Here is a 25,845-nt window from a genome sequence, read left to right as displayed (position 1 = left end):
GAAAGCAGTGGTTTGGTGTTTCTTTGGTATCTACTGTATCCAAGGCACAGCACTAAGTTCTGTCTCAACACCTGGGATCCTTATAGAAGTCCTGCTAGGTTGAGTAGGTATCAACCTAACTTTACAGGTAAAGAAGGTGGGCTGGAGGTGGGGTGGGTTGATTTGCCCAGATCTGAGCCAGGGGTACGTGCCTTTGAGATCCAGGGCTCTCAGTTACTCCACCCTATACTGGAAACACACCAGTACTTACCCGTGTTTGTTAAATAAAATGGCATGTGTGAGTGTGAATATCCGCTCTACTTCTTCCTCCATGATTAGAATGTGGTGTGTGGTGGCTGGGACCCTCTGTCTGGCTTCAGCAAGCAGGTTTTTTTTGTTTTTTTTTTTTTTTGGGTCCGGTCGTGGGGCCTGAACTCTGGGCCTGGGCACTGTCCCTCAGCTCTTCAGCTCAAGGCTAGCGCTCTACCACTTGAGCCACAGCACCACTTCCGGCTTTTTCCTTTTTGCTTTATGTGGTGCTGAGGAATCGAACCCAGGGCCTCAGGCATGCAAGGCAAGCGCTCTACCACTGAGCCACCTTCCCAGCCCAGCAAGCAGGTTTTTAACTCTGCCTGCTTCCCATGAGGGCTTTGGGTCAGGAAAATACAGCTGTTTGCCTTGAATTCTGATTTTTCTGTATTTTCACCTAAACAGAATCACTTGCTCATTTAAACTGAAGTCACTATTTGCTTGTACCAATCATAATGGCCTCCTGTCTCAGCATTTGATAGACAAATCATAAGTCAGAATTGGCCACAGAGAAAACTTGCAGCCCAAGATGAAGCCGACATTGGTATATCAGCCTGTAGAGCAGAGAAAATTGCTTCTTTTTCTCTGAAGGTGGTGCTTAAACTCCCTGTGTGTTTTCCTGCCCCTTGCCCTGTTTTAAGGGGATTGCACTGGTATTGGGCTTGGAAGGCTGTTGCTGATACTCTTTTTCTCCTCCCTCTCTACCTTCTTATCTTATTTTGGAACAGAGGAACCATTTTCATTTTATAGCGATCAAACATCTTATCTAAGTATTTGCCTTGAAGAACCCGATCGGTTTCAAGTGGAGCGTTTTTCTCAAGAAGAACTTAAGAGAAAGGTATTGACCTATTAACTTTTGTGCTTTTTGTTTCTGTTGTTGTTTGTTGACTCTTGCGTTCCTGATCTCTGAGGTGTGAGGCTCTGAAAGGTATTTCTTCTCCTCTTCCCTGCTGCTCTGCTCTTCTGTGTGCTGCCTGGCAAGACCTCTCTTCTTCCCCTCTCCCCCCCAGGGCTGATCATCCTGCCCAGGCTAGAGCCCTCAGCCCAGGCCTGCTCTTCTTCTGACGGTCGTCTGAGAGCAGCCAACCACCTTTCCTTGGGACATCCATCTCTCCTCTGCTTCTGATCCAGATTGATGTCCTTCTGTGATTGGTCATTATCTGGTCACTTAGGCCCTATTTATTCCTGATGCCTCTGTACCTGGGACACAGAGAAGGAGCCAGCAGGTGGTTTTTGAATGCATATAGTTCCCAGTTTCATTGGTACACCTATTTTTAAACTAAGCTTTTCAGTTTGCTAATCATGATTTGGTTTCATGGTTCTAAGAACAACCATTGTTAAGAATAGGAAATGTAATTTATTATAAAATTATCCTATGTGTGGGACTGAGATTCTGTCATGAAGTAGTTCACATTCTGACACAGAAGACAAAAACATGAAAACAGATAGTTTCAACATGGAGCACAAGGGATGCTGTAGGCGGCTGTTCAAAGTTTTGAGGTAGCAGAAGAGAAGATCATCCCTTGCTTAGTTGAGAGAAGCTTCTCAACAGATCCAGGTTTTGAAGAATGAATATGAGTTTGTTTAGGTAGAAGGTTTTCTCTGCAGAGAGAACACAGTCTCTATAAGGCAAAGAGATAAGAAATAGCAAGAAACACTGTATTTGGGGACCAGCAGGGTGAAGAGCCTTGCGGCAGTGTCAATTTTGAAGATGTAGACAGTGGGGATGATGGTAGCACCTGCTCAGACAGATTAGGCTGGGCCAGGGTGGCAGGTAATGCACTTGATAAGCACTGTAGATCAGAATGAATGTCTCGTCTGTGTCTTTCTTGAGTACTGATAAATTTTTTGTTCATATTTTGATGTATTGAACATCTACCATGTGTCGTCAGGGTGGGATTTTCCACTTCATCCCAGGGCTAATGTTTGTCCCAATTAAGGTGTGTTTGGAAAATTCTCAGAGTTTGAAGTTTCAGGAGACCAGAGTGTCTGTAGATTGCCTGTGCAGCCTAGCAAGGCCTCTGCCTGAAGGAGGGCTCTAGCTGGAGTCTGGGGATTGCACCTGGGGGATCCTGAGCCCAGGACCTGGCTCTTCTGGGGTCAGCCTCCCGCCCCATATGCTCTGATGCTTTCCCCTTGTTATTTCTTAGGTGCTTCTCCAGGCATCCCAGCTGAGGTAGTCAGCTTCTTCATGTCCCATGTTCCATCTTGGAAGATGGGACAGGTACCCTAGCCTGTCCTCCTAGTCAGCATTTTTGCAGGGAGTGATTGCTTAAAGCTTCCACGAGCATTTTAGTAATTATATGTTACTTTCTGATGGACAACTCATTCTTACCAACAATGTTAGATAGGTGTACAAAGAAGGAGCTCTGTGTGGTTACATAAGGCTCTGACACAGTTGTGGGAACTTCAGCCCTGGAGTTTTTCTCTGGAGGGCTCCCCTGGAGTGTGGGTGGTATGGGCTGCCACTAACTGAGCCTGAAAGAGCTGAACACCTCAATGTGCTGTGCCCACGAGTCTGGTGACTTGCTGTAGGAACCCTGTGTACAGCTGGGGGCAGCTGCGACTTTGGGTAGGGGTGGCCCACTGGCGGCAGTTACAGAAGTGGCTCCTTTTCTCCCAGGTCAGTGACCTCATACAGCTCGTGAAGGAATTATACACAGACAACCAGCACTTGAAGAAAACCATTTTTGACATCTCCTGCATGGGTGTTCAGGGAAATGGCAGACTTGAGTCCACACAACAGACAGAGGTAAGAAGAAACCTGTGGTCATCTAATTGCAAAGACAAAGCAGCTCTTTTCTCTCTCAGGGCTGCATCTGTCCTGGAGCTTGTCTCTGACTGAAATTCCCTTTGTCGTGCCATGGGATGCCGGGACCCTGGTTTGGCCAGCAGGTCTGTGTGCAGGCCTCCTCTGGTTCCAGCCATGTCTCCATGTTTGGTGTGTTGTGAGGCTTTTGGGGGGCAGTACTGGAATTTGAACCCTGGGATTTAATGCTTGCAACATTCTACCATACGATCTATGTCTCCAACCCCTTTTTGCTGTAGTTATTTTTCATGTAAGTGTCTTGTTTTGCCCAGGCCCAACCTTAGACCATCATCTTACTACCTGTCAGATGCATAGCTCAAATTATAGTCATGAATCACCACACTTGGTTTGTTGTTGCGATAGGGTCTCACTAACTTTTTCCCTAGGCTGGCTTTGAACCATCATTTACCTGAGTAATTAGGATTATAGATATACCTGCCTTTGTTGTCCTTTTGACTGTAACCCAGCCCTGGGATTGATGCTACAGAAAGCACATGTAGAAAAGAGGTGTGGTCTCACAGGGACCTGGAGAGGGGCCATGTCATCTGGATAATTTGGCCAAGGTAGATGCAGTCCTAATCAGTCCATCAGCATTGGAACACAGCTGTATACATACCCTGTGTGGAGACTCACCCTGATGATTTCTGGGTCTCAGTACTGATCTTTGCGATGTGTCATCTCTGAGCCTCGTGTGTAGTGGGTGCTGCCCAGGTTAAGCCCTGGAGTTGTGCTAGTGAGGAAGGGAAGATCATACTGTCTCTCCCTTTAGCTGTCACTGGCCTACCTCCCAGGAAGAGGCGTGTCCTGTGTGCAGGCGCACTGTCTCTGAAGCCTGTGGCTGTTCTCACCGTAGGTGCAGAAGAAAGCCTGGTTGGGTTGTCTTGAACTCAGCCAGGAGCACCGGCTGAGTGCGGGTTCATGTCTGGCGTCATATCATTTCTTGGGAAAGGTTTGTCAGCCTCCAGCTGGCTCCTCCCACCTCCAGAGTGGGAGCTGCTCAGAGGTATTTACGCTGCGCTCTAGCCATCTGCTCTCTTCGAGTCAGGGATTATTATTGATCTTGGCCTCCAGGGCTCCAGATAATTTTGAAAACCAAGAGTAACTGCAAGCCACTTAGGGAGAAACAAGTCTCCTGGTTTGCTTCCTCTGAGGCAGCAGTTTGAATAAGCAACTTGTTCCTCCCCAACTCCGCTTGAGTCGTAAATGGCGAATTTCGTTTGTTCATTTGCCCTTTGTTAAATGTCCCGTTCTGTCCTTTGAAGCACACTGGCTTTTTCCTCTGCCCACTCTGAGATCTTAATACCAGCCGATTCTGATTTGAGTCATTTGTCAGATTGCACTTCAATTTGATGTTCCCTGCGAATAGCTTTGTGCTTTCCAGCACAGTGATCGGAAGATCTGCATGGGAAGATGGCGTGCTCACTGCAGTTCAGAATGGAGGAGGAGAGGGCAACTGTGGAGAGGTGGTAGAGGGGGAACGGCAGAAGAGGCCTGCTGTTCAAGGAGGGCATGTGGGTCTCCTGCTGCCAGAAACAAACAGGCAGAAACAGACCAGAGCTCTTCTGTTGTCCACGGCCGCTGCTGAGAAGCAGGGCTTGCTGAGCAGGGGCTGGGCATGGTGGTGCATCTCTTGGGTCTCATAAATCAGAAGAGGAGGGAGATTGAGGAAAAACAAATATATTTTGTGTTTTTAAATTCAGAAAACGCAAAAAATAAAGACCCTCTGGTTCCATCACTTTAAAACAGACACAGTTCACAATTTGGACTTGTCCTGTGCACTTACATTGTAGTACAGGTGTGTGTTCTGTTTTCTTCAGTTGTCCTAAAGTCAGGGCATCTTCTGCTATCATAGCCTTACTCTAGTTGGAAAATTTCATTTCAAGTGATTCACTTTTTAACAAATCACATACTAAGGGTCTTTATTACAGTCTTTCTCTGAGCCTAGGATATTTTCCCTTAGACTATATTCTCAGGTGTATAATTACTAGGTCAAAGGACAGATATAGATTTGCGATACACATAACACTTACTTTCAGATACTTTCCCCTAACAGCTTCTAATTTTAAAAGGGGCAGAAGTAGTTCAGGGTTCCCAGCAGACTTTGTCCTGTCTTTTTTCAGATGACTGTGCTGTGTGGTGGGAGGTGCATGGCCCCAACCTTGTACTTACTTGATGGCCGTTACTTGCTGTAAAGGAGGTGTGGAGGGTCGTTCAGGGTAGGTCAGGGTGGTGAGCGTGGACAGTGTGTTGTGAGCAGTCTGGGCACCTGCCACCGCCAGGTGATGGGGTGTGTGAGAGGCGGGACTAGCGCAAGGACTGGCCACTGTTATTCCTGGCCTGATTGTTGTCATTCTTAGATGGCTAGAAGGTTGGGACTACATTTTGTTCGGGAGAAAAAACATGGATAAGGGAACATAACGGAGCTCAGATCTGTGTAGAGTCATCATGTTGAACAAGCAGTAGATCTTGTGTGACTGTAGTGGACAGTAATGGTGCAGAAGCAGAGGGTGCTGTTTGAGTACTCTGAAGAGCAGGATAAAGTCTGCCTTGTCAGACTAGATTTAATCTCCTTAAAAAGAGGAGCTTTGTATCAATTCAGCTTCCTAAGTTATCATGAGTTTTCCATGACTTACAAATCCCCTGGCATGGTGCCTGGCCTGTAGTAGGCACTCATGGAAACACAGCTATTTTTTTTTTTTCTTTTAGTAAGTTGGTGACAGACAACTGGCTCTGCTCAGTTGCCTCAACACCTGGGCACTGGGCACTTCTAAAGTTGAAGGGATGTGAGGATTTCCTGTGATCTTGGAAGGATGCAGGTTTTGTGTTTGTAGTCAGCCCAGGCCTGGATCGCCCACAGGTCTGACAAGCTCAAGGTCACGCTGCTCCGCTCTTCTGAGGGTCTTTCTTTGAGTAGCAAGAGTGGGGGGAGCCCTGAGAACTGCTTGGCTCCAGTTCTCATTCTGAAAACATCCTTCTTCATTCCTTGTTCTTTCAGCAGTGTTTTCGGGGGCAGCAGGTTCTGATGGGGAAACTGAGGACAGACATGGCCCTACTATGTCTATGTGTCACAGAGACTAGTGTCCAGCTTACCTTCAGGGAAGTTAGTAGGGAAGTTAGTTCTGCAGAGGGAGGTGTCGCATCCTTAGAGCACAGGAAAGAAAGATACACAGCAGCATTTCCAAGGAGTTCATGAGAGTGAGAGGGACAGGGTGATCTGAGAGCGAGCAGAGGAGAGAGGGCGTGAGCCACGAGGGAAATGGAAGAACTGGCGGGCACAGGGAGGTGTGGCTGAACTTGCCTAGGCACTGTGACTCCTAGCTCTTTGACATCTTGCGCCTTTACCTTTGAAAATTGCTAAGTCACACATAACATTAGGGGTGTTGCTGTGTCCGCAGCATTGATCTGACCCCTGCTGGAAACAGTTCATTTTGATTTGGACGAAGTCAGCAGAGGTAAGGAGAAGGTGAGGTTAGCGTTTGCTTCAGAGTGTGGAGTGATGGGGTGGCTGTGGCTCTGGAAAGGCAGAATGACTTGGATACTTGGTAGATTTCCACTTGTGTGTTGAGGAGCTGTCTCTAGTCCATAGTGGTAGGGTGGGGCTTCTGCACACTTCCTGCCTCACCCCCTGTGGGTTTTACCTCCTGGACTAGAAGGTCTTCAAGACCTTGATGGGTCATTCAGATAACTTGTTGTAGTGACACTTTCCAGAGGCTTGGAGAGGGAAAGAGCTTAATGACCAGGCTGCTGGGGACTTAGGGAGGACCTTAAAGAATAAAAAAGCTCGGAGAGGGTTGGGGGGTACAGTACTTTCCTGCTTTGCACAAGGCCCTGGGTTCGATCCCAAGAAAATAAGGCAAAATCAAACCAAACTGAAAAGATGAAACTCCCCCCTGACAATTTATTATGAAAAATGCAGATTTAACAGAATTTTAAGGCAAACATCCCCATACTGTGTGTGTGTGTGTGTGTGTGTGTGTGTGTGTGTGTGTGTGCGTGTGTGCATGCGTGTGTGTGCGTGTGTGTGTGTGTTGTGGGGAGAGGGTGTGGTTGTGGGGCTTAAACTCAGTGTGTACGCGTTTTCCCTGAGCTCTTTTGCTCAAGGCTAGTGCTCTTTGAGCCACAGCTCTATTTCCAGTTATTGAGGGGTTAATTGGAGGTAAGCGTCTCACAGGGACTTCTCTGCCTGGGCTGGCTTCAAACAGCAAACCTCAGATCTCAGCCTCCTGAGTAGCTAGGATTACAGGTGTGAGCCACCAGCACCCAGCCACATACTTTGTTTTTAATGTTCAATCATTTTTTAATGGACACATAAAAAGTAGTGGCAGTAGTGGCAGCTTTTATACCACTGATAAGCTATATAGAGATGGTGCCCCGAGCTTCATCTGCAAGGGATTGGTCTTTCATCAATAACCTTGTCATCCAGGGCCAGCTGTAGGGTGGTACCTGAGCTGCTAACAAGAGATCACTTACCAGAGCTCTGTACCCCTGCGTACAGCCAGCAACAGCTAGCCCTGCCTCTTGTAGTCTTCTCTCTCCCTTAGGAGGTAACACCGCCACCAGCCTGACTCAGGAAGAACCAGAGAGTGAAAAGGAATGAATGTTGTTTCTCTGGAAAAGAGTCCCTCTTCAAAAGGTCAGGATCACCACCTGTGGGAAGGGACCTCAAACCTTACTGTCTTCTGGTCCTCAAGAGTTGTTACTGCCTGCCATCACCACAGTCATGATGTGGCATCCCTAGGAAGGAGGATCCAGCTGCCAAGAGAGCTCAGGTGGACAGTGGTCCTTGTGGGGAGAATGATGAAAAGCATACACACGTCTTTTGTCTTAGGACACCAGAGGAGAAACAGAGCTTTTTTGTACGGTGTAACTGGTCTTAGAGTTTGCAAAGGAAGAAAAGCCCCCCAAATAGTCCAACGTTCACCTCCCAAGTAGCTTGGATTACAGATATGTACCACCGCACACGGCTACTTTTCTGTTTTTGAGATAGACTCTCACTAACTTTTTGCCTGGGCTGGCCTCATATCTTTCTGCCATCTTTCTGTCTCTACTAAGTAGCGGGGATTATAGGTGTATACCACCACACCTAGCTTGTATTAGACTTTTGTATAAATGTTATCATACACTATTCTCTTTTATATAGCCTTTTTTCACTCGGCATATACCATTCAGCCAGTCAGTAGTTCCTCTGCATAAATATCTGTGTCTATATCTGTATCTATATATGTGTGTGTGCGCGTACATATAGTTTGTTTATTCATTCTGCTGTCAGTAGACACAGGTAAAGGTAATGTGAACATTCACACAGCGGGCTTTGTGTGGACATGCCTTGTTTTCCTTGGTTAAATGTCTTGGAATAGAATTCTCGAGTTGTGTTTCATAAGAAATGGCCACTGCTGTGTTTCTGCCAGCTATTATTAAAAAGCAGGCTGAGAGAGGGGGGAAATTACCATTTTTTCCCGTGTGGTTTATTATTTTTATACTTTTAACAATGAATTTGGTAAGTCCTAGTTGGTCTATGTCACTTGAGAATGTTTTAATAACAAGGGAAGAAGCCAGTAAAGAGGATGACCATGTGTTGTAGCATCAAAGCATCATGCATGTCTGCTGTACTCAGTCTCTGACAGGGCTGGGGCAGGAGGGGCATTGGTTCTCTTTGATCCTGATTCACATTTGCATGTGATAGGTTGCATATGTTCTGACCTTTAGACCTTTCTACAAAATGACATTCTAAAGTTGGCTGGCTTCGTTTTACTTTTCTTCTGACAAAACAAGATTTTTCCTCTAAGAGGAAGATCAGAAGAATTTGAACTGGGCTGGGAGAGTTGTGGGTGTAATTGACTGAACCTTGGAACTCATAGAATCCAACTGTTGATATGAAACCATAACTATCTCCTATGTACAGCTGACCCACAAGTGAGCCGGCATTCTGTGGCTTTAACCTGTTCAGTGCAGAGCTAACTGCTTCCTTGGCACCATAAGGTTTGGAAACAGCTTTGTCTTCCTTCCTGGGCATGGCTACCCTTACTGCTATTTTGTACTTGGTTAATCAAGATGTCCCATGACTAGAATTTCTGCTGTTGTGGAGAGCTGAGCTCCTGCTAGCTTGAGAACTTTATATTGTCCGTTCTGGAGAAGGTAGAATACAGAAAGAAGCTTAGCGATTTATGCTTCTTTAAAGCACTTGAGATTTATGTAGTTGCTGTAAATAACTGTCCTTCATTTCTAAAAGCATCAAGTTATCATCAGGCAAGCCTGATACTCTTCTCATTAGCCATGAGGACTTTTTGTCAGCAAAATGGCAGAGTTGCCAGGACTGTCCATCTCTGATGTGTGACAGTCTAACAAGAGGTTTATGCCCTGGCTAAATAAGGGGAAGTGATGAATAAATTGGGCACACCATAAATTTCATTTACTGCCCTTTTTTTTTGCTGTTTGATATTTTCAATTCCATCAAAAGCTATTTCCCAAAATCTTGTTACTTTTATATAATCCAAAAGTGGATTTAGCAAAGGCAGAAATGGCAGCAGCACAACAGACTGCGTATTCAATTTACGGCCGTGCAGAAAGACCACGCCAGGACCAGGGAAATGCCGTTAGTTATTTCTTGGGAAATCTTGTCCTTAAATTATGCTTGATCCCAGGCAGCTGTGTGTGATTTGTTAGAACCAGCCTCTCTAACTTTGGTTAATTTTTATTTCCTGGCTTTGGCATTTGTTTCTTTCTGCCTCTTTTTTTTTGTTTGTTTGTGTTTTTGTTCTGCATTTTGGATAAAAGACATCATTGACGTACTCATGCATATTCATGCTGCACACTGTTTTTGGGTTGCATTTTCACACCATTCCATGCTCCACATAGCTTCTGGCTAGCAAGGAGGACGAGGACATGATCAAAATTGAAGAGGATGGCGAGAACAATTTCCAGAGTGACCAGCGATTGCAGCAGAGTAATGAGGTATGAACATGGCAGTTTTCTCCTATTCCATGTGCTCCCTTCAGTGCCTAGCTGGTACGGTGTTCTATCTGGAAAGGGTCCAGTGGGTTTTTGCTCATTCCACTTGTATTGAGTGCTTGCTGTATGCCAGTGGAAGTCAGAAGTCCTGAAACATGAGAACTAATGCAGTTGCAAATAAAAATACTAATAGGGATTGGATATTGGGTTAGGACAGATGTTTTGCTATCTAATGGAGCCTGTGCATTTTATTAATTAGAAACAGGCCTGTGAGGGGAGATGTTTATTCCAGGCACTGAGTAAGTCGGTGACAGAACTGGCACAAGAACCCTTGTGTGTATACTGTCTCGAACTCTCGGAGGATTTGATTGCAGTATAGGGGACCTCAGTAGTGTCAAGCAGTCCTTTGGGAGTCCTAATCTGGAAGCAAGGTGGATGTCATCTGGGGATTGGGAGCATTTACTCCTGTTCCCATAGAATGCTCTTCCATTCGCCTTCCTGTTGAACATTTGGAGTATACAGTCTTTAGAAACATTAAGAACTTCACAACTGGATGCAGTGGAAGCTGGGGGTACCTGTTTGTCATTTTGGGTATTCAGTAGGCTCAAGTTCATAGAGTCCTGAATTGGAGATGCTAAACTGTAGACAACTTTGGAGAGTAAAGCAATGGAAAATGAGGGCTTTGGAGTGAGATACACCTGATTTTGAGCCTTGGTATCACACTGGTGTCCCTGTGACTTTGGCTACACCTCCAATAACCTGTAACTGTGAGTTTCCTATCACTGGTGATAGTAACACTTCTGTTTAGGATTATTTTGCTACTTAAGTAGAAAGGCAGCTAATAAGTTCTTAGTAAATGATAACTAACTATTTTTAGGATTTCATTCTAGATTTTTCCTTCTTGTGCTTATTTGGTAGACTTAATAATTAGATTGGGGGCAAACAAGACCCTATAAATAACTACTCATTTATGTGGGTCTTGTCTTCCATTTAACAAACCTTAATCATCTTCCCAGTGTAGAGAGATGGGGGTGATGGCTGGTGTGTATATCACCAGCAGTAATGAAATCAAGAGGAGTTATTTATAGCCCAGTAGATGAAATTTACAGCTTTGGATAAAGGAGAAAAAATGCTAATTGTAACACTTCAGGACATGCCCAGAACAGGCCTGAATGGATGCCTCCCCAGTGCCACCCCTCTGGGATCCCAGTGACCCAAGAAGGTAGATTCACAATTACATCTTTGAGGGAACTGAGCTCTCCACCTTTCTTAGCAAAGCCACTAATTAGTACACATCCTTTGACTAAGGTAGCATTCTGTGTGTAATAAAGAAGAGGAGTAAGAAGTATGTAATAAATGTCCACAGCATTGTTGATGACATGAGTTCCATGCCTTTCTTAAGGAATCACTTTTAAGGAGAGGGCTGTGGGGTAGGAGAATACATGTCCACGGTGCATTTGTAGCTAGCAGACTCTTAGCTTGACTCGGTCATCTTTCACTCATAACCGCATCTGGAGGTAGCATACTACCCCATTACACAGGTGAGGAAACTGAGGGCAAGAAGATACAAACACCTCTTCTGCCTTACAGGGAGCATGAGCCTGTTGGACCTGTGTGCCTGCACCCCTACATCCCCCTGCTCTTTTCCCTTTGTCTCCTTCATACTTTTACTCATTCGCCCTCTTCTCTTACCCTTTCCCCTCCCCCCCACATCCCTCCCCTCCTTTGTATTTGTTTGACCAAATACTTTTATTTGCAGATGATAGAGGACCATGCTAAAGGAGGCTGCAAAAATGGATATTTAAGGCACACAGATGCCAATATTTTAGACCATGATGGAGTCCCCAAGCCTGGCCACCGTGGAGACCAGCGCCTAGAAGAACTTCTGGGGCTGCTTACTCCTTTCTTCCATGAGAAGGCCTCATTGCTGCTGGAGTCCAGGTAGACGTGGGTCCAGGCGTCACTTCGCCTCTCTGGTTTAGGGGGGAGAACATGCTTATTTTGCTAAATGCTTTTAGGTGCACTGTGCATTGTACCTGAGGGAGCCCCTGAAATGGCTTGGAAGGAATCTTGCCAGTCATGCAATTAAGTAATTAGGCTGTGCGCTGGGAGGGGACTTCAGCAATGCCTCACACCAGGGCCATTATGAAGAGAGAGAGAAAGCTTTCCTGGAGAATTAGTCCTGGGAGCCCTGGGAAGGCCTGCCCAGCTGTGAGGAGAGGAATCAGCCCTCCTGGAATCTTCTGTTTTCATAGTAGCTTAGAAATACCATTGTAGTTGTACTTCTGCTATTTTATGTTAAACTTGAACTAGAATTCTCATATCTGCTGGGAGTCATTCCCACGTGAGCAAACACTACAAGTTGTTTTCCTTGAAACAAAAACCAAGAAACATTCAGTACATTTGTATTTTGTAAATGAATCCTTTATGAGCCATTTCTCTCCTTTCAGACTCTCTGTCGTCCACTCATGACAGCTGCTTGAGCTTGGCAGCCAAGCAAGTGCTGTGCCTTTATTCCCAAGTGCCTACTTTGTCTGACCACTTCTCAGGGTTGCCATGAGGGGCAAGAAAAACATGTCTAGTTTGTAGTGGTTCTTTTGTAGTTTGTTTGGTTCTCTTCTGGTACAGATAGAGAACTAGAATCAGAAACTCCTGTCACAACCCTTGGCCAGAGCACAGTACTTTGGTACTTTGACATCATAGCCTGAGCCATGTAGATGTTTCATTAGCTGGAAGGAGCATGGAGACTTGCTGTTCCTGTGAGCTCACCATGCCTGACCCTCCTCAGTCCCGATGCGTGAGTCCCCTTGGGGGTTATTCTGGCTTATTGTCACCAGAGGTGGTGCTCCAGAGGTGGAGGATTTCCTACACATCAGGGTCCCCACTTGGTATCTGATGCAGAAGACAACACTTGTTTGTCTCTGACCCTTTATGAAGTGAGGTAGATTGTGTGTGTGTGGGGGGGAGTGCTGTTTTTGACCCATGCAGTGCAGAGTCCAGTGGACAGGAGCTCAACCTGTGTAACCCCTATCTACTTTCTTGTAGACTCAGTCTTCCAAATTTGTAGTTTTCAATCTCTTGATTAAAAAAGAATTGCACCTAGTTTTGAAAGAAAGTACTTTATGAACCGGTGCTGCAAGCATTCCTGTGATACCTGTATCCAGTTACCTGTTCACTCCTTTGCAGCTTTCTTTCCAGTAGGCTTTCTGCCTATTGCTGGCCAGTGCTGGTGTTAGAATAAGTTTCATCTGCCAGCCCAAACTTGCTGCCTAATCTTAGTTTCTGAGTACTGTGTTTTGCATCACTGCCTCATGATGGGGTCATGGACCCCAGGGCCATATTGAGGGCCCAACCTGTGTACATGCTCTGGGCTAGCACCCGCTAAATGCTTCATAGCCTAGTCCCACTGGCTCTCATAACAGCTTTGCATGCTTTGTCAATAATCTTACAAAGATGGGAGCTGGCATTGGAAACTCAACATTCCCTTTCTCTAGTTGGTGGTAGTGCTAGTTGGAGAATTTTCTGGGAATGATAGTGTTCTTGTTGGTCAAGGAAATACTTGTCTTCTGTCTAGAAAATTCCTGTATTGTGGACATACTGTAATTGTACTGGAAAAAGCAGGTTTAAAATAGACAGTCCTGGGCTTCTGTCCTGCTCTGTTTAGATCCTGAGCCATCTCTCTGCCTCTTTTTTTCTTCATTTGTGAAGGTTTGGGGTATGAATGATTATACTTATTTATCCTGTAAAGATCTTTCTTTCCTTTTTTTTTTGCCAGTCATGATGCCTGAACTCTGGGCCTGGGCGCTGTCCCTCAGCTCTTCAGCTCAAGGCTAGTGCTCTACCACTTGAGCCACAGCACCACTTCCAGCTTTTTCTGCTTATGTGGTGCTGAGGAATCGAACCCAGGGTCTCATGCATGCAAGGCAAGCACTCTAGCCACCTTTCCAGCCCCTATCCTGTAAAGATCTTAGAAGGATTAAATATAAGTATAGATTCACATCAGAGCCAAGTTACGTTTTGGGATAGTACTGCTTCAATCATGTCTTATCAGTTATTCCCACCCTTTCCCATTCACCCAAGTAAGATCCACACTGTGTGGGGGTGCAGTGGCTACATGATTTGTGCCACTCTGTTCGGTACTGAGCCAGTTCTGACCACCCAGTACATATCTCTGATAAACTTAGGCTCAAACCTTCCCCTTAGCCTTTGATCTCTTCTGCCTTCTAGTCATCCAGGCTAAGGCCTAAGGAGCTAGCGGAGTAGCCAGGTTTGGAGCAACTGGTTAAACCTCTCCATCTACTAGGATGGAATGATGTGGATTATCTACTAGTTACATTAGCCTAGCTAGTTGTCTTGCACTTGGCCTCCATAACAACTCATTTGTTGAAGGTGGAGCGAAGTCAGTTGATCAACGTTGAGGCATTGGCTGGCTGTTTTTTTCTCTGCTGTGGCATTCACCATGTGTGGAATCCCTGGCCTTCTGTTTATACGCCTCCAGTCCCTAGAGGACATGGCTCAGGATTCCACCATCTAAAGGTTTTAGTCTTTATATTCTAAAATGGTGTGTGACATTTGACAGCTGAAAAATTATGGACATTTGAAAGGGAACCACTTGGGATGGTATGTTATTTGAGATTTTAAAAAAGGCTAATATAACTTTGAGCTTCAACTAATAGAAGTAGAGAGGCCACATCCTAGGAGACCTGATTCTGCTCCTTGGGCATGGTTGAGGGACAGGTGAGGTATCACTGGCATGTGATGCTAGCAGGGGGTTCAGAGAGGTCAACAGAGAAACTGCCAAGGGGGCTGGCTTATTTTGAATGCAAAGAAGAAGACTTGGCAAGTACTTGAAGGTAGATTGCGTATCTGAGACCTAACCATCTTTAGGACCTTGATGCAGTCAAGTGCTCTTGCTACACACATTCAGGAGACATGTCACACTTTATGTTTCTTGTCACTCATTTTGAAATGAGCACTCAGCACGGCACAGCTTCCTACTACCACCCCTCCTCTTGGTCTATACGTCATTGAGAAACAAGCAATTGAACTCCACCCACTGCTTGCCTCTAAACCCTGCCTTGCCTTTTGCTGGAGTAAAACAGCCCTGCTTCTAGAACTAAGACCAGCCTTTCCCTATGGCTTAGTTTATATCCTCTCAGCTCCTTCTCTCTTTTGCATCACTAGTGTTTTTTCTTCTTATGTAAGCATAAAGCATGCCTTTATTTCCATCATTTCTATCTAAGGCAAGATTTCTTGAAATAGCAGTCTATATTTACCCTATTTACTTTCTTCCTCTATCCTGTTCTAAGTGCTTTCATACTCTTCACTATAATCCTTTTTTTTTAACTTAATTTAATTTTATTTGTGAACATACTGTACAGAGGAGTTACAATTACATGGGCAGGATAATGCGTACATTTCTTACCAAGCATTGCAGCCTCCTCCTTTGTTTACCCTTCACATCCCTTCCCAGCCTCCCCCCTCCCCCCTCCCCCCCAATCCCAATCCTTCTCCTTCCCCCCCTCTCCCCCCCCCCCCCCGCACCGACGTTGTAAAGCTTGTTTTGGACATGACAACTTGTACTTCTCATTGTTGCAACAGGTTCACCTGTATCCTTAAACAACTGGTTTTTCCCCATCTCCTCCACAAGTTATACTGACATCAAATATAGTGAAAGCAGTGGTTATACTGTGGGGGAGGGACATACAAAGCAACAAAGAGATAATCTTATAAATGCGTTAGAAACACATGCATGAAAGAAAAAAACATTAAAATACATATCTAAGGGTTCATTTTTCCTGACATCACATTATCTGACCTTTTCCACTTGACTCATACATCTACTAGATATTACAAATAAGGGAAACCATGGGACCTATGTTTCTTTGGGCCTGGCTTACTTCACTTAATATAATTTTTTCCAAGTTTTTCCATTTCCTAACAAATGGGGCAATGTCATCCTTTCTGATGGAGGCATAGAATTCCATTGTGTATATATACCACATTTTCTTGATCCTTTCATCTACTGAGGGGCATCTGGGTTGGTTCCATATCTTAGCTATGGTAAATAATGCTGCAATAAACATAGTTGTGCTGGTAGTTTTAGTGTGGTCTTGTTTGTAAACATTTGGGTAAATGCCCAAAAGTGGGATTGCTGGGTCATAGGGGAGTTCTATGTCTTCACTATAATTCTTAAGTCAGCAACAGTTTCCATGTTGTGAAGTTCAGTGGCCGGTATTTGCTCTTCAGTAACAGCTGTTCTCTCTGGCCTGTTTTTCTTCCACCTTATCAGCCTGCCCTCATTCTCCTTTGCTGGACAGTGATGGTGTACCCCAGAGCCATGTTCTCAGCCCCTTTTTCTACTCTGTCTTGCCACCCTCTCTTCACAATGTACTGTGTGACTCACGAGTTTATGCCCACAGCCCACATACCTCTCCACATCACACAGCCCACTCTCTCTGGACATTTGTACCTGGATATGTGATAGACATTTCCATACTAATCTGTCCAGAACCCAGCTCCTTGTTCTAATCCATTTCTTCCCTGTTTACTCTGATCTGTCTCCTACCTAATTTCTGTAGATTCCTCAATTCCCATCTCTGCCATTATACCTCCAATTTACATTCATTATTTCATCCCTTCACATCTCTACTCCTACCTTTTTGGTCCAAGTTGCTAGCATCTCTTGCCTTCCTTCTTGTGTTCCTGTTTCAGTTTCTGTCCTTCTATAGTCTATTCTCTATGGAATAGCCAGTGCTCTTTTTAAAACTCAGAGCAGGCTGCATCTCTTCCATCCTTAAAACCCTCCAATGGATTTTCCTTGTTCTTGGAGTGACATTAGAGGTATGTGCCATTTCTCTGTCTTCATCACCCATGACTCTTGCACTGAGCCTTGTCCACATGGGCCTTCTTTCTGGTCCACATGCATCCAGTGTTCTCACCAACGGGCCTTGCAGGGTTGTTCCCTCTACCTGGCATGCACGTTCCTTGACAGTTAACTAGCCATGGCTCAGCAAGATAGCAGTTCTGTAAAGATGCCTTTCCTTACTACTCCCTTGGTTTCTTTCTAGATTTCATCTGTCCTCTCTTTCCCTCCCATTCGTAGTACTTACCATTACCTGATGTTGTCTTACTTATCATCAATATGCACATGTCAGTCTCTTTTCCGTAATGAACGCCACCACCACTGTTCTTCACCACGCATAGCCACTGCCTTTCATGTCAAGTGGAAAGAATGTGATAAATATTTGAATGAACATGCAGACAACTGGAAACTGGAACTCATGGGGGAAGTAAGTTTAGAAAATTTGGACAGAATTAGTGCTCCCTTGGAGTCAGAATGTTCTGGATTCTAATCTTTGCTCTGCCACTTTGCTGGGGAGGGGTGTGTGTGGAATCCTCAGTCTCTGTGAGCCCTTTTCTTCCTCTATAAAATAAGGTTAATAATAGTTCTCATCTCAATCTGAGTGAGGATTTCGTGTATTTAAAGGATCTGGCACACGGTAAGTGCTTAGTAAATGTCAGTGCCTTTCCTTACACCTTCTGCCTAGTATAGGATGTATAGGATGTATAGGATGTATAGTATAGATGTATAGGAAGGGCAAAGAAACACTACTTGGGCCTCTGACAAGACCCATGGACTGAACCATCCCAAAGGTCCTGAATATAGTGACAGCTTAATGAGTCCACTATTGAGATTTCCAGCAGAGTCACACTTAGCTGTTTTATTTAATAGCACCACCACTTTAGTGTATTGCACTGGCCTTCTTTACCACCATTTATTACCCATTTGTAAAGTCTTTTTCCTGAGCTTTATTGTGTGTTGTTTGGTGGTGAGTAACGGTCCTCCTTTGTATAGCTGAATAGCAATTGTCATTATTTCTTACCTATATTAAAGAAGGAAAGGGAAGGACATTTAGTTTAACATTTCCTGATATTTGGAATGCCAGAGATATTTTTAAAGTACGGTTTAAAGATAGTTTGTGCTGCTTAAGTGATTCTACATTAAAAGTAAGCAGTGTGCCATACATTTTAGTTTTGGCTTTAATTTTTTTTTTAAATCCCATTTCAGTCTGCTGAAGTTGTTTAATTTGAATTGAGTTTACTCTGCCCTTGATCTAGAGAGATCTAGATATGAGAAGACCTTTATCCCTGCCCTTCAGGGACACAATAGAGGAAATAAACATGGATACTATCATTTCTTATAGTCATAAAGATCCGAGGAAGGGGAGGACAGGGTTTGTGAAATTGGACTTGGTAGCATCTTCCCTATCTCCCATGGTTTCATGAAAGAAGATGGGAAAAAGGAAGAAAAATAAGTTATGTAACAAAGGCTGATGCTGTTTCTTTTCTTTACTGACTGTGTGGCTTCATCCTGGCCTACATTGGCTTTCTCTTACAAGGTATTGACCGCTGTCCAACTGTCCTCTGCCTGGATCCTGCCCCTTCTAGCCTCATCCCGGTAACACCTTGTCTTGACTTCTTCACTTCCTTGTTTTTCCTTAGGAATCTATTTTCTTCCTTTACCTTTGGATGATTTTAAGTATCTTATTTCAAAATCTTTATGATTTCTCTTTTCTTTTTCATTGCTTGGATTTTTCCCTTTTGTAAATTGTTTCCTTCAAATAATTATGGAAGGGATTTCAGTGTAACATGTTAATTTCTGTGTACAGTGCATCTTGATCAGAGTCCTTCCATCATTCTCTCCCATGTACCCCATCCCCATCTGTCTCCTCAAATTTCCTAGCTCAGTTTTCATGTATGTACATCAAGTATTACAACTGTATTCGCCCATCATTTCTTTTTCTGCTCAACTGCCTCTCATCTTTAGTCCCCACCCTTCAGTCAGGACATGTTTCAGCTTTCTGGTCTTGAATTGTTTTTTTTTTTTTTAAAGCGTGATTTTTATGTACAAGTTCAGTTTGCTTCGGCTAACAGTCCCTAACCTTACCTTCCTGGCTCCGTAGTAATTTTAAAATTGTCTTACCAAGTCTTACTAAGGGCCTATGACATTTATCTGGTTCTTCCTGCATCCCAGGAGTTGAATTTCTGCCTCCACCACCTTCTTCATTTGCCTTCCATCCAGGCTTGTTTCGACTATTTCTGATGTTTGGATACTTCCTTGTACCTTGGCTTCATTGTACTATACTTTGAGGCATTTGTGTCGGGAGTTAGGGGGTGAGGTGGGGTGGGGTGGGGTGGGGGGCATAGTTTCCTTGTCTTTTCTGGGATTAGACCAGAGTGCTGCATGCTGCTCTGCAAGCCTCCTAGGGGCCCTCCTTTTCTCCTCGTGCTGTGGAAGACTTCACCTCCCCCTGCCAAGCTTCCCAGCTTCCTCCTTTCTCCACACTTGGTCATCTTGCTGTCCCCGCACAGCTGTTCCATCCTCTCCCCCAATAAGCTGCCCTCTACTTCAGAAGCTCCCTCTGACATCTTTCCCTGCACCCCCAGTCTGGACACAGCATAGTTACCCTGTAACCCTCCGAAACCTGTTGGCATTCCTGGCTCTAAGACCAGTCTAAGTCCTACTGGCAGTTTTGGGTCTGGTACCTACTGTAGTGCTGGGCCCAGGAACCAGCCTTACAAAGGAGACTTCAGAAAGACTCCATAAGGCACCATTCATGTATTGGCTTAGTTTTGGGTCCTTGGAAAGCAGAGTCCAAGATATGTACTTGGATGATTTGTTTGTGACGTGGCATTAGGCAACGTGAAGGCGGGCTCAGGAAGCATTAGATAGGGATGGCAGTTAAGCCATTTAGGATGTGTCATTGGTCTAGTGGCTGTTCTGGACACCTGGGACCCTACCCTTCTGGGCATCCCATAGGGGTAATTGAGCCTATGCAGACCCCTGGAAAGATGGAACTGGGGACATTGACCCCACAGTGCTCTTTTCACTGAGATATTCTCCCTGCTGTTAGAGGCTCCTCTTGGATTTCTAAGCTTTCCCATACTTCTATAGTGCTTTTCTGGCTGCTTGAAAGAAGTCTGAAAGACTTCCCTCCCTCCCTTCCTCTCTCCCTCTTTCCCTCCCTCCTTTCCTTCCTTCCTTCCTTCCTTCCCTCCTTCCTTCCTTCCTTCCTTCCTTCCTTCCTTCCTTCCTTCCTTCCTTCCTTCCTTCCTTCCTTCTCCCCTTCTCTCTTTCCCTCTTTCCTTCCCTCCTTCTCTATCTCTTTATCTTTCTATCTCTCTATTCTGGTATTCAGGTAGAATACAGGGCACCACAGTTCTTAAGCAGGAGCTCTACCACTTGAGTCACATCTAAGTTATTTTGCTTTTAGTTTGTTTATGAGAAAGAGTCTTATGCTAGCATTTGCCTCAGGCCAGCCTTGAGCTATGATCCTCCTGTTTCTGATTTCCAGGGAGCTAGGATTACAGGGATATCTGCTACACTCAGGTTTTTCCTTATTTAATTTTTAACATTTGTAGTCTTGGGTATCAAACCAGGAACCTTCCTTGTGCTAAGCAGATGTCTTACCCTCAGTCTCTGGAGCCATTTTTCTTCAAAGCCAATGTGCTTTCTGTTATACCTGCATGCTTGTTAATGAGGCACCCCTTCATCTACTTACTGAGTACCTAATATGCACCGTGGTGAATCAGATCACCTATGGACAAGCCAACTTGACATGGTTCTTCCAAATCTACACTTTCCCCTCGATGTAGGAATGGGTAACGGTGGTGGTGGGTGGGGTTGGACAGGGTTCCTTATGATTCCTCCTTGCTCCTACCTTGTCCAGCCTGCATTCACATATCCCTGTACCCCACACATTGGCTGTATACCTTGCGTCACGTTCTGCCCTTCTTCATGAAATAGCCTTGTGTGAGTACTGTGAGTTACCTGGGAGCAAATGCTTGGCACGAGTTTTGTTGTATTGTGGGGGGTCTTACTATGTTTAGTTTAGATCGAATCTGGGCAGGAGTCTGTGGGGAGATCTTGGGAAGGAAGCTTATCATTCTCACTTCTTCCTTTGGAGAAACAGGCCAGACCTTCTGAAAGCTCTACAAGAACTGCTTCTGGGGCGGATATACCTGGCAGAACAGGAAGCTTCTGGAGAACACGTTGATGGTAAAACAGAGAAGATGCTCAAGCAAATTGCTGTTCAGCTGAGAAGAGAACTTGAGTATTCTGTCCCAGCCAGCCCCTTTGCCAAGCCACACGATGGGCTGAAGTCCCCTTGGAGGGCCCAGCTAGTGAAGACAAGTGAAGTGGACAGGACGGAGATGAAAAATGTCTCTGTGCAGACTATGGCTGTGGAGGAAGACCCTCTCAGGTTCACTTATGAGGGACAGAAAAAGGCTTGGGAAGACATGGCGGCAGATGCCACGTTCAGCTCTGAGCCCCAGCCAGAGAACTTGTGTGGGATGCCAGGGATGCAGACCACTCTCCTCTCCTTCCCCTCTGTGACCAACAAAGTAAGTTGTGCTAGATATTAATTAGGTCTTTATTTTGCAGAAACAGAAGATTTAAAAAAATCATCTCCAATGCCACTACTTTCTTCATGGGGAAAGTCTCATGTGTCTCCTTTGTTTGTACCGCTCCTGGCCTCTACCTGGAGGAGTATGTCCTTTCTAACCGTCACCCGCCCTCCTTCTCCCCTGCCCCTGCCCCTGCCCCTGCCCCTGCCCCTGCCCCTGCCCCTGCCCCTGCCCCTGTCCCTGACCCTGATTCTATTTTGGTTGTGGTTGCTATCAGTACTGGGCATCAAAGGAAGGCAAACGTTCTTCCACTGAGCTACATCTCCAATGATAGGGCTTTATCACATCATTTCTATGTTTCCTTCAGAAGAAACACCCTCAGGGAATCCTCTTCTTATATTGTGTATAGCACTGTCTTTCACATTTTGTGTCTGGGACGTTTCCCTGTGGTGACAGCCTTAGCTTTCCCTTAGAGAGAATATACCAAAATTCATACAGTGTTGACCTACTGAAGACACTTCCTTCTGCAGGTTGTAGTGAAATGATAATAACCCCACTTTAGAGTAGGGGTTTTAGTGAGAACCCAGGTATTATTTAGGAGGACTTTTGGAGGCATTCTGAGGGCTTGTCTGCTTGGAGGCAGGTCCTGAGTGCTCATGCTGACTAGAAGTGAACGTGCAGAAGTGAATGTGTACTCCTTGGTCATTTCCTTGGTCATTTCCCTCTAGCCTTGGGGACCTAAAATGGTGCGTGTATAGGGGAGGTGACTGAAGGTATGTTCATGTTGATCTCTCTCGGTCCAGGTTCTCTCCTTAAGCTTTTCTTCAAAGATAATCAGATATTCCAGATGGTTGAAAAGCACACAAGCCTGATTGGACTGATGTAGTGGTTCTTTTGGAAAGAGGTGCTGGGTTGAGATTCAGTGTCAGGGAGATACCTTCTGTAAGAAGGAAATAAGTTGTGTTTCTAATAGAACCCATGGAAGGCTGAGAGATTCTTGTTTCCAATGGCTGTTTTGTAGCTTAGAAATCAACTGTACACACTGCTTCAGAGCAGCAGAATGGAGAATTAAGTTTATTTTCTGACCATTAAATGACTGCTTTTGTGCATACCAAAGAGAGTTAGATATATCATTAGCAAAATTGCTTTTGATTGTTTTAAATTATGCGCCCAAACTGTAATTTCCAGAAAAGGGTTTTCTAAAGATATCGGTAGAGACCCCGAAAAAAAAATACACTGCCATTATATTAATGGTACTCAAAATGCAAATTTGTGCAGTTCGGCTGGAATAGAAGTGCTCTCATTCTCTCTAGCTCCTTTGGTTCGTACCTGTATATTAGGAAAACTAGGTGTTTTTTTTTTCCCCTTTGTTTTTTGTTTACTTTTACTCTATTGTATGAGAGATGCCATTCTGCTTCAGGAAAATTGGATAATTGAATGGGCTTAATTTTCCTAAATATATTATATATACACATATATATATATTTTAGTTTGAAATTATCTCCACTGTGTTTTCTAAAGGAGATATTTATTTTTAATCATCTGCCACATATACCAGGGATTATGCTAAATTTTATTTTGTTTAGTCTTCTTAAGAAGTATTTGAGTTTGGTAAGTATTATGTTCATTTTACGTGAGAAGACATGTGGGCACTAATAGGCTCAGCAAACTGTCCAGAGTGACTTAACTGGGCAATGTCAGGGAGAGGATTGGAACTTGCCGGGCTTCAGAGGTTAAGGGAAATGTTAGTAGTCTGCCTTCCTTGAAGGGAGTAAGGGCCTCTTATCTGTAGTACCTGCGGAGTAGAGAGAAGGTAATATTTTCTGGATGGTTTGGTAGTGTCAGAATGGTTAATCCTGTGATTTAAGCTAGAGCTGTGGTATCCTTCCTGTTAGACAAAAGATGTGAGACAGGCCAAACGGCTCCCATGGTTTAGTTACAGAGGCACAAGGATGGTCTTGCACAGATCTGCCTGGGGTCATTTTGGGCTGGCCACTGACCTGCGTTGAATATTCGAATAATAAGGCACCTGCGTTCTCTCCTTGCCTTGGATGGGTCATTGTGACCTAGACCAAGAGTGGCAGGGGTCTGCTGAGGAACCTTGTACGTGACAAGGTAGGAGCTCAGAGTATGAATTCCTATTATCCTTCCAGTCCCCAGTAACATGTTCCAGTCTTCCATTGTTATTAAGGTGGTAGGTGGGACTGTTGGGAGGCCATAAGGCAGCATTTTGTGTGGTGTTATTTTAGGACCGGCGTTAGGTTGGCTGACGGCAGTCTTCCAGCTTGAAATTGGCGTTGGCATTTGTGCACTTGCAGATCTCTTCTGCTGCCATATGACACACAGATTTGGATCCAGGAATAAAGACTGGTGGAGACCCAGGGCCAGCAAATGTTGTTATTTCCCAGCCCTCTTTACTAAAACATCTGCCTCCTCCCAGGTGGACTCTTCACCCCCTCATACTGTTCTTGCCCCGGAATTTGCCCTCTCCTCTTCTCTGGGACTCCAGGGCTGATGGCATCTTACTTCTCCTAACTGAGCGCTGGAATCTAAAAACTGGTTTGAGCCCGACCTTCAGACTTTCTTGCTGTATTACGTTGGACTACTTGGAGAACAGAGGTGGTACCATCCCTCATCCTGTGAGCTCTGAAAAAGCAGTTTATCTGAGTAGTGTGGGGAACTGCTTGGAAACACTGTGCATGTAGGTGGCAAGGGTCCTCACACTCTTCCTGGAGAGACTAAGATCTCATTTCTCAGGTCTCAAGTAGTTCCTTTTTTAATCTCAGCTTTCTTCTCCATTATTTAAAAAAATAATGATGACATCCTGCAGTTCATCCATTTCAAGGGTATAATTCAAAGACTTTTAAGTCTATCCACAGAGTTATACACCATTGCCAATCAGTGCTAGAACATTTCACCATCCCTCAAAGAAACACTGCACTCATTTGCAGTCAGTGCAGTTTTCCCACTTGCCTACCCAAGCTCTAAGCAACCACTAATGTGTTTTCTGACTCTTTAGATTTGCCTGTACTGGACCTTTCAGATGGGCAGGATCTTCCAGCAGGTGGTGATTGGTGGCTGCCCCTCCCTTAGCATAGTATGTTTAGGGTTCACTCATATTGCCTCATGGATCAGTACTTTATTATTTTTTCTTGCCAGACAGTATTCTAATATCACGTTTCATTTGTTCATTCATCGGCTGATGTATAATTGGGCTATTTCTACTTTTTGGATATTAAGAATAATATTCCTATTCATGTACATGTTGTTATTCACGTCCACATTTACATGTGGACATAACAACTTTTTCCCTTTGGGTTTATACCTAGTAATGAAATTGTTGGAGCATGTGGTTATTCCAAGTCAAACCATTTTGAGGAGTTGACTGCTTGCCAAGCTGCCGAGTGCCTTTTATAACCCACCAACCATGCATGAGCATTCTAGTTCTTCCACATCCTCACCAACACTTGTTACTGCCCTTTCAGTTGTAGTCATCCTAATGGGTATGAAGAGGTGGTATTTTGTTGTGATAGCACTTACATTGTCCTGATGACTAGTGATAGTGAGCTTCTTTTTCTTTTTTTTTTTTAATTGTGTACAGAGGGGTTACAATTACATGGGCAAGATAATGAGTACATTTCTTATCAAGCATTGTAGCCTCCTCCTTTGTTTCCCCTTCCCATCCTCCTCCCGCCACCCCCACCCAATCCTCCCCCCCCTCCCCCCGCCCCCCCAACTTGTTAGCTATATTGTATCTCCTGTGGAGAAATGTCCTACTGGTCTTCCATCCGTCTTTAATTGGATCATTTGTATTTTTTCTTTTATTGTTGAGAATTAAATGTAATAATTCTTTATACATTCTAGAGTTAGGTCTCTCTCCTCAGCTGCTAAATACATTCAAAATTCCCTACTTGAAAGACATTCTTGTTTGACTTCTTAAGTTACTGTTTCTGTGATCATTCCACAAATACTTTTGGATAACCAAATAATGTACAAGCTCTTGTTCTGGAAATTATGGATACATTATGGATAAATTCAGAACCCCTGAATTCTGGGCCTTACGGGCAGGTGCAGAAGACAGTGAATACATAAATACATAGAGATTTAATTGTAATAATACTCCTATTTCCTGGGGAATGTGGTAGGGGACATGCGGGAGGAAGCTGATTTGGTCTTGGAAGTCAAAGCCCGTGCTGTTGAGGAAGGCATATCTGAGCTAAGTCCTGATGAATGACTCAGTGGGCAAGGGTGAATGTTCCAGCAGAGGTGGCAGTGTACCTGAAGGCCTTGAGGTGCAAAGAACCAAAAGAATCTCAGAGAGTAGGTACAGAGGAAGAGTAAAGAGGTAGCAACTCAGGCTATAGGTGTAGCAGGACTTTGTGGTAAGT

The 25,845-nt window shown here is 44.6% G+C and overlaps 1 protein-coding gene across 7 annotated transcripts in view; it reads left to right on the top strand.

Moving 5' to 3' along the window:
• Positions 1-25,845, top strand: part of Cdk5rap2 (CDK5 regulatory subunit associated protein 2) — a 178,326-nt gene that overhangs the window by 99,061 nt on the left and 53,420 nt on the right. For 4 of the 7 annotated variants that reach the window (XR_011369981.1, XM_070012600.1, XM_070012573.1 and 1 more), the window contains exons 17-21: positions 1,017-1,126; positions 2,912-3,040; positions 9,953-10,048; positions 11,805-11,986; positions 21,016-21,454. Coding sequence is in view for 6 of the 7 variants with exons in the window: in XM_070012600.1 (XP_069868701.1) it covers positions 1,017-1,126; positions 2,912-3,040; positions 9,953-10,048; positions 11,805-11,986; positions 21,016-21,454 (956 nt within the window). In the remaining variant the exon portion in view is untranslated. The remainder of the gene's footprint in view (positions 1-1,016; positions 1,127-2,911; positions 3,041-9,952; positions 10,049-11,804; positions 11,987-21,015; positions 21,455-25,845) is intronic. The other 3 variants (XM_070012605.1, XM_070012584.1, XM_070012618.1) reach the window with 1 other exon arrangement.

The sequence above is a fragment of the Dipodomys merriami genome, unplaced genomic scaffold, assembly GCF_024711535.1.
Source record: "Dipodomys merriami isolate MVZ:Mamm:240054 unplaced genomic scaffold, mDipMer1.0.p SCAF_11, whole genome shotgun sequence".
NCBI classification, from domain to species: domain Eukaryota; kingdom Metazoa; phylum Chordata; class Mammalia; order Rodentia; family Heteromyidae; genus Dipodomys; species Dipodomys merriami.
This window is presented reverse-complemented; position numbering and strand designations above follow the sequence as displayed.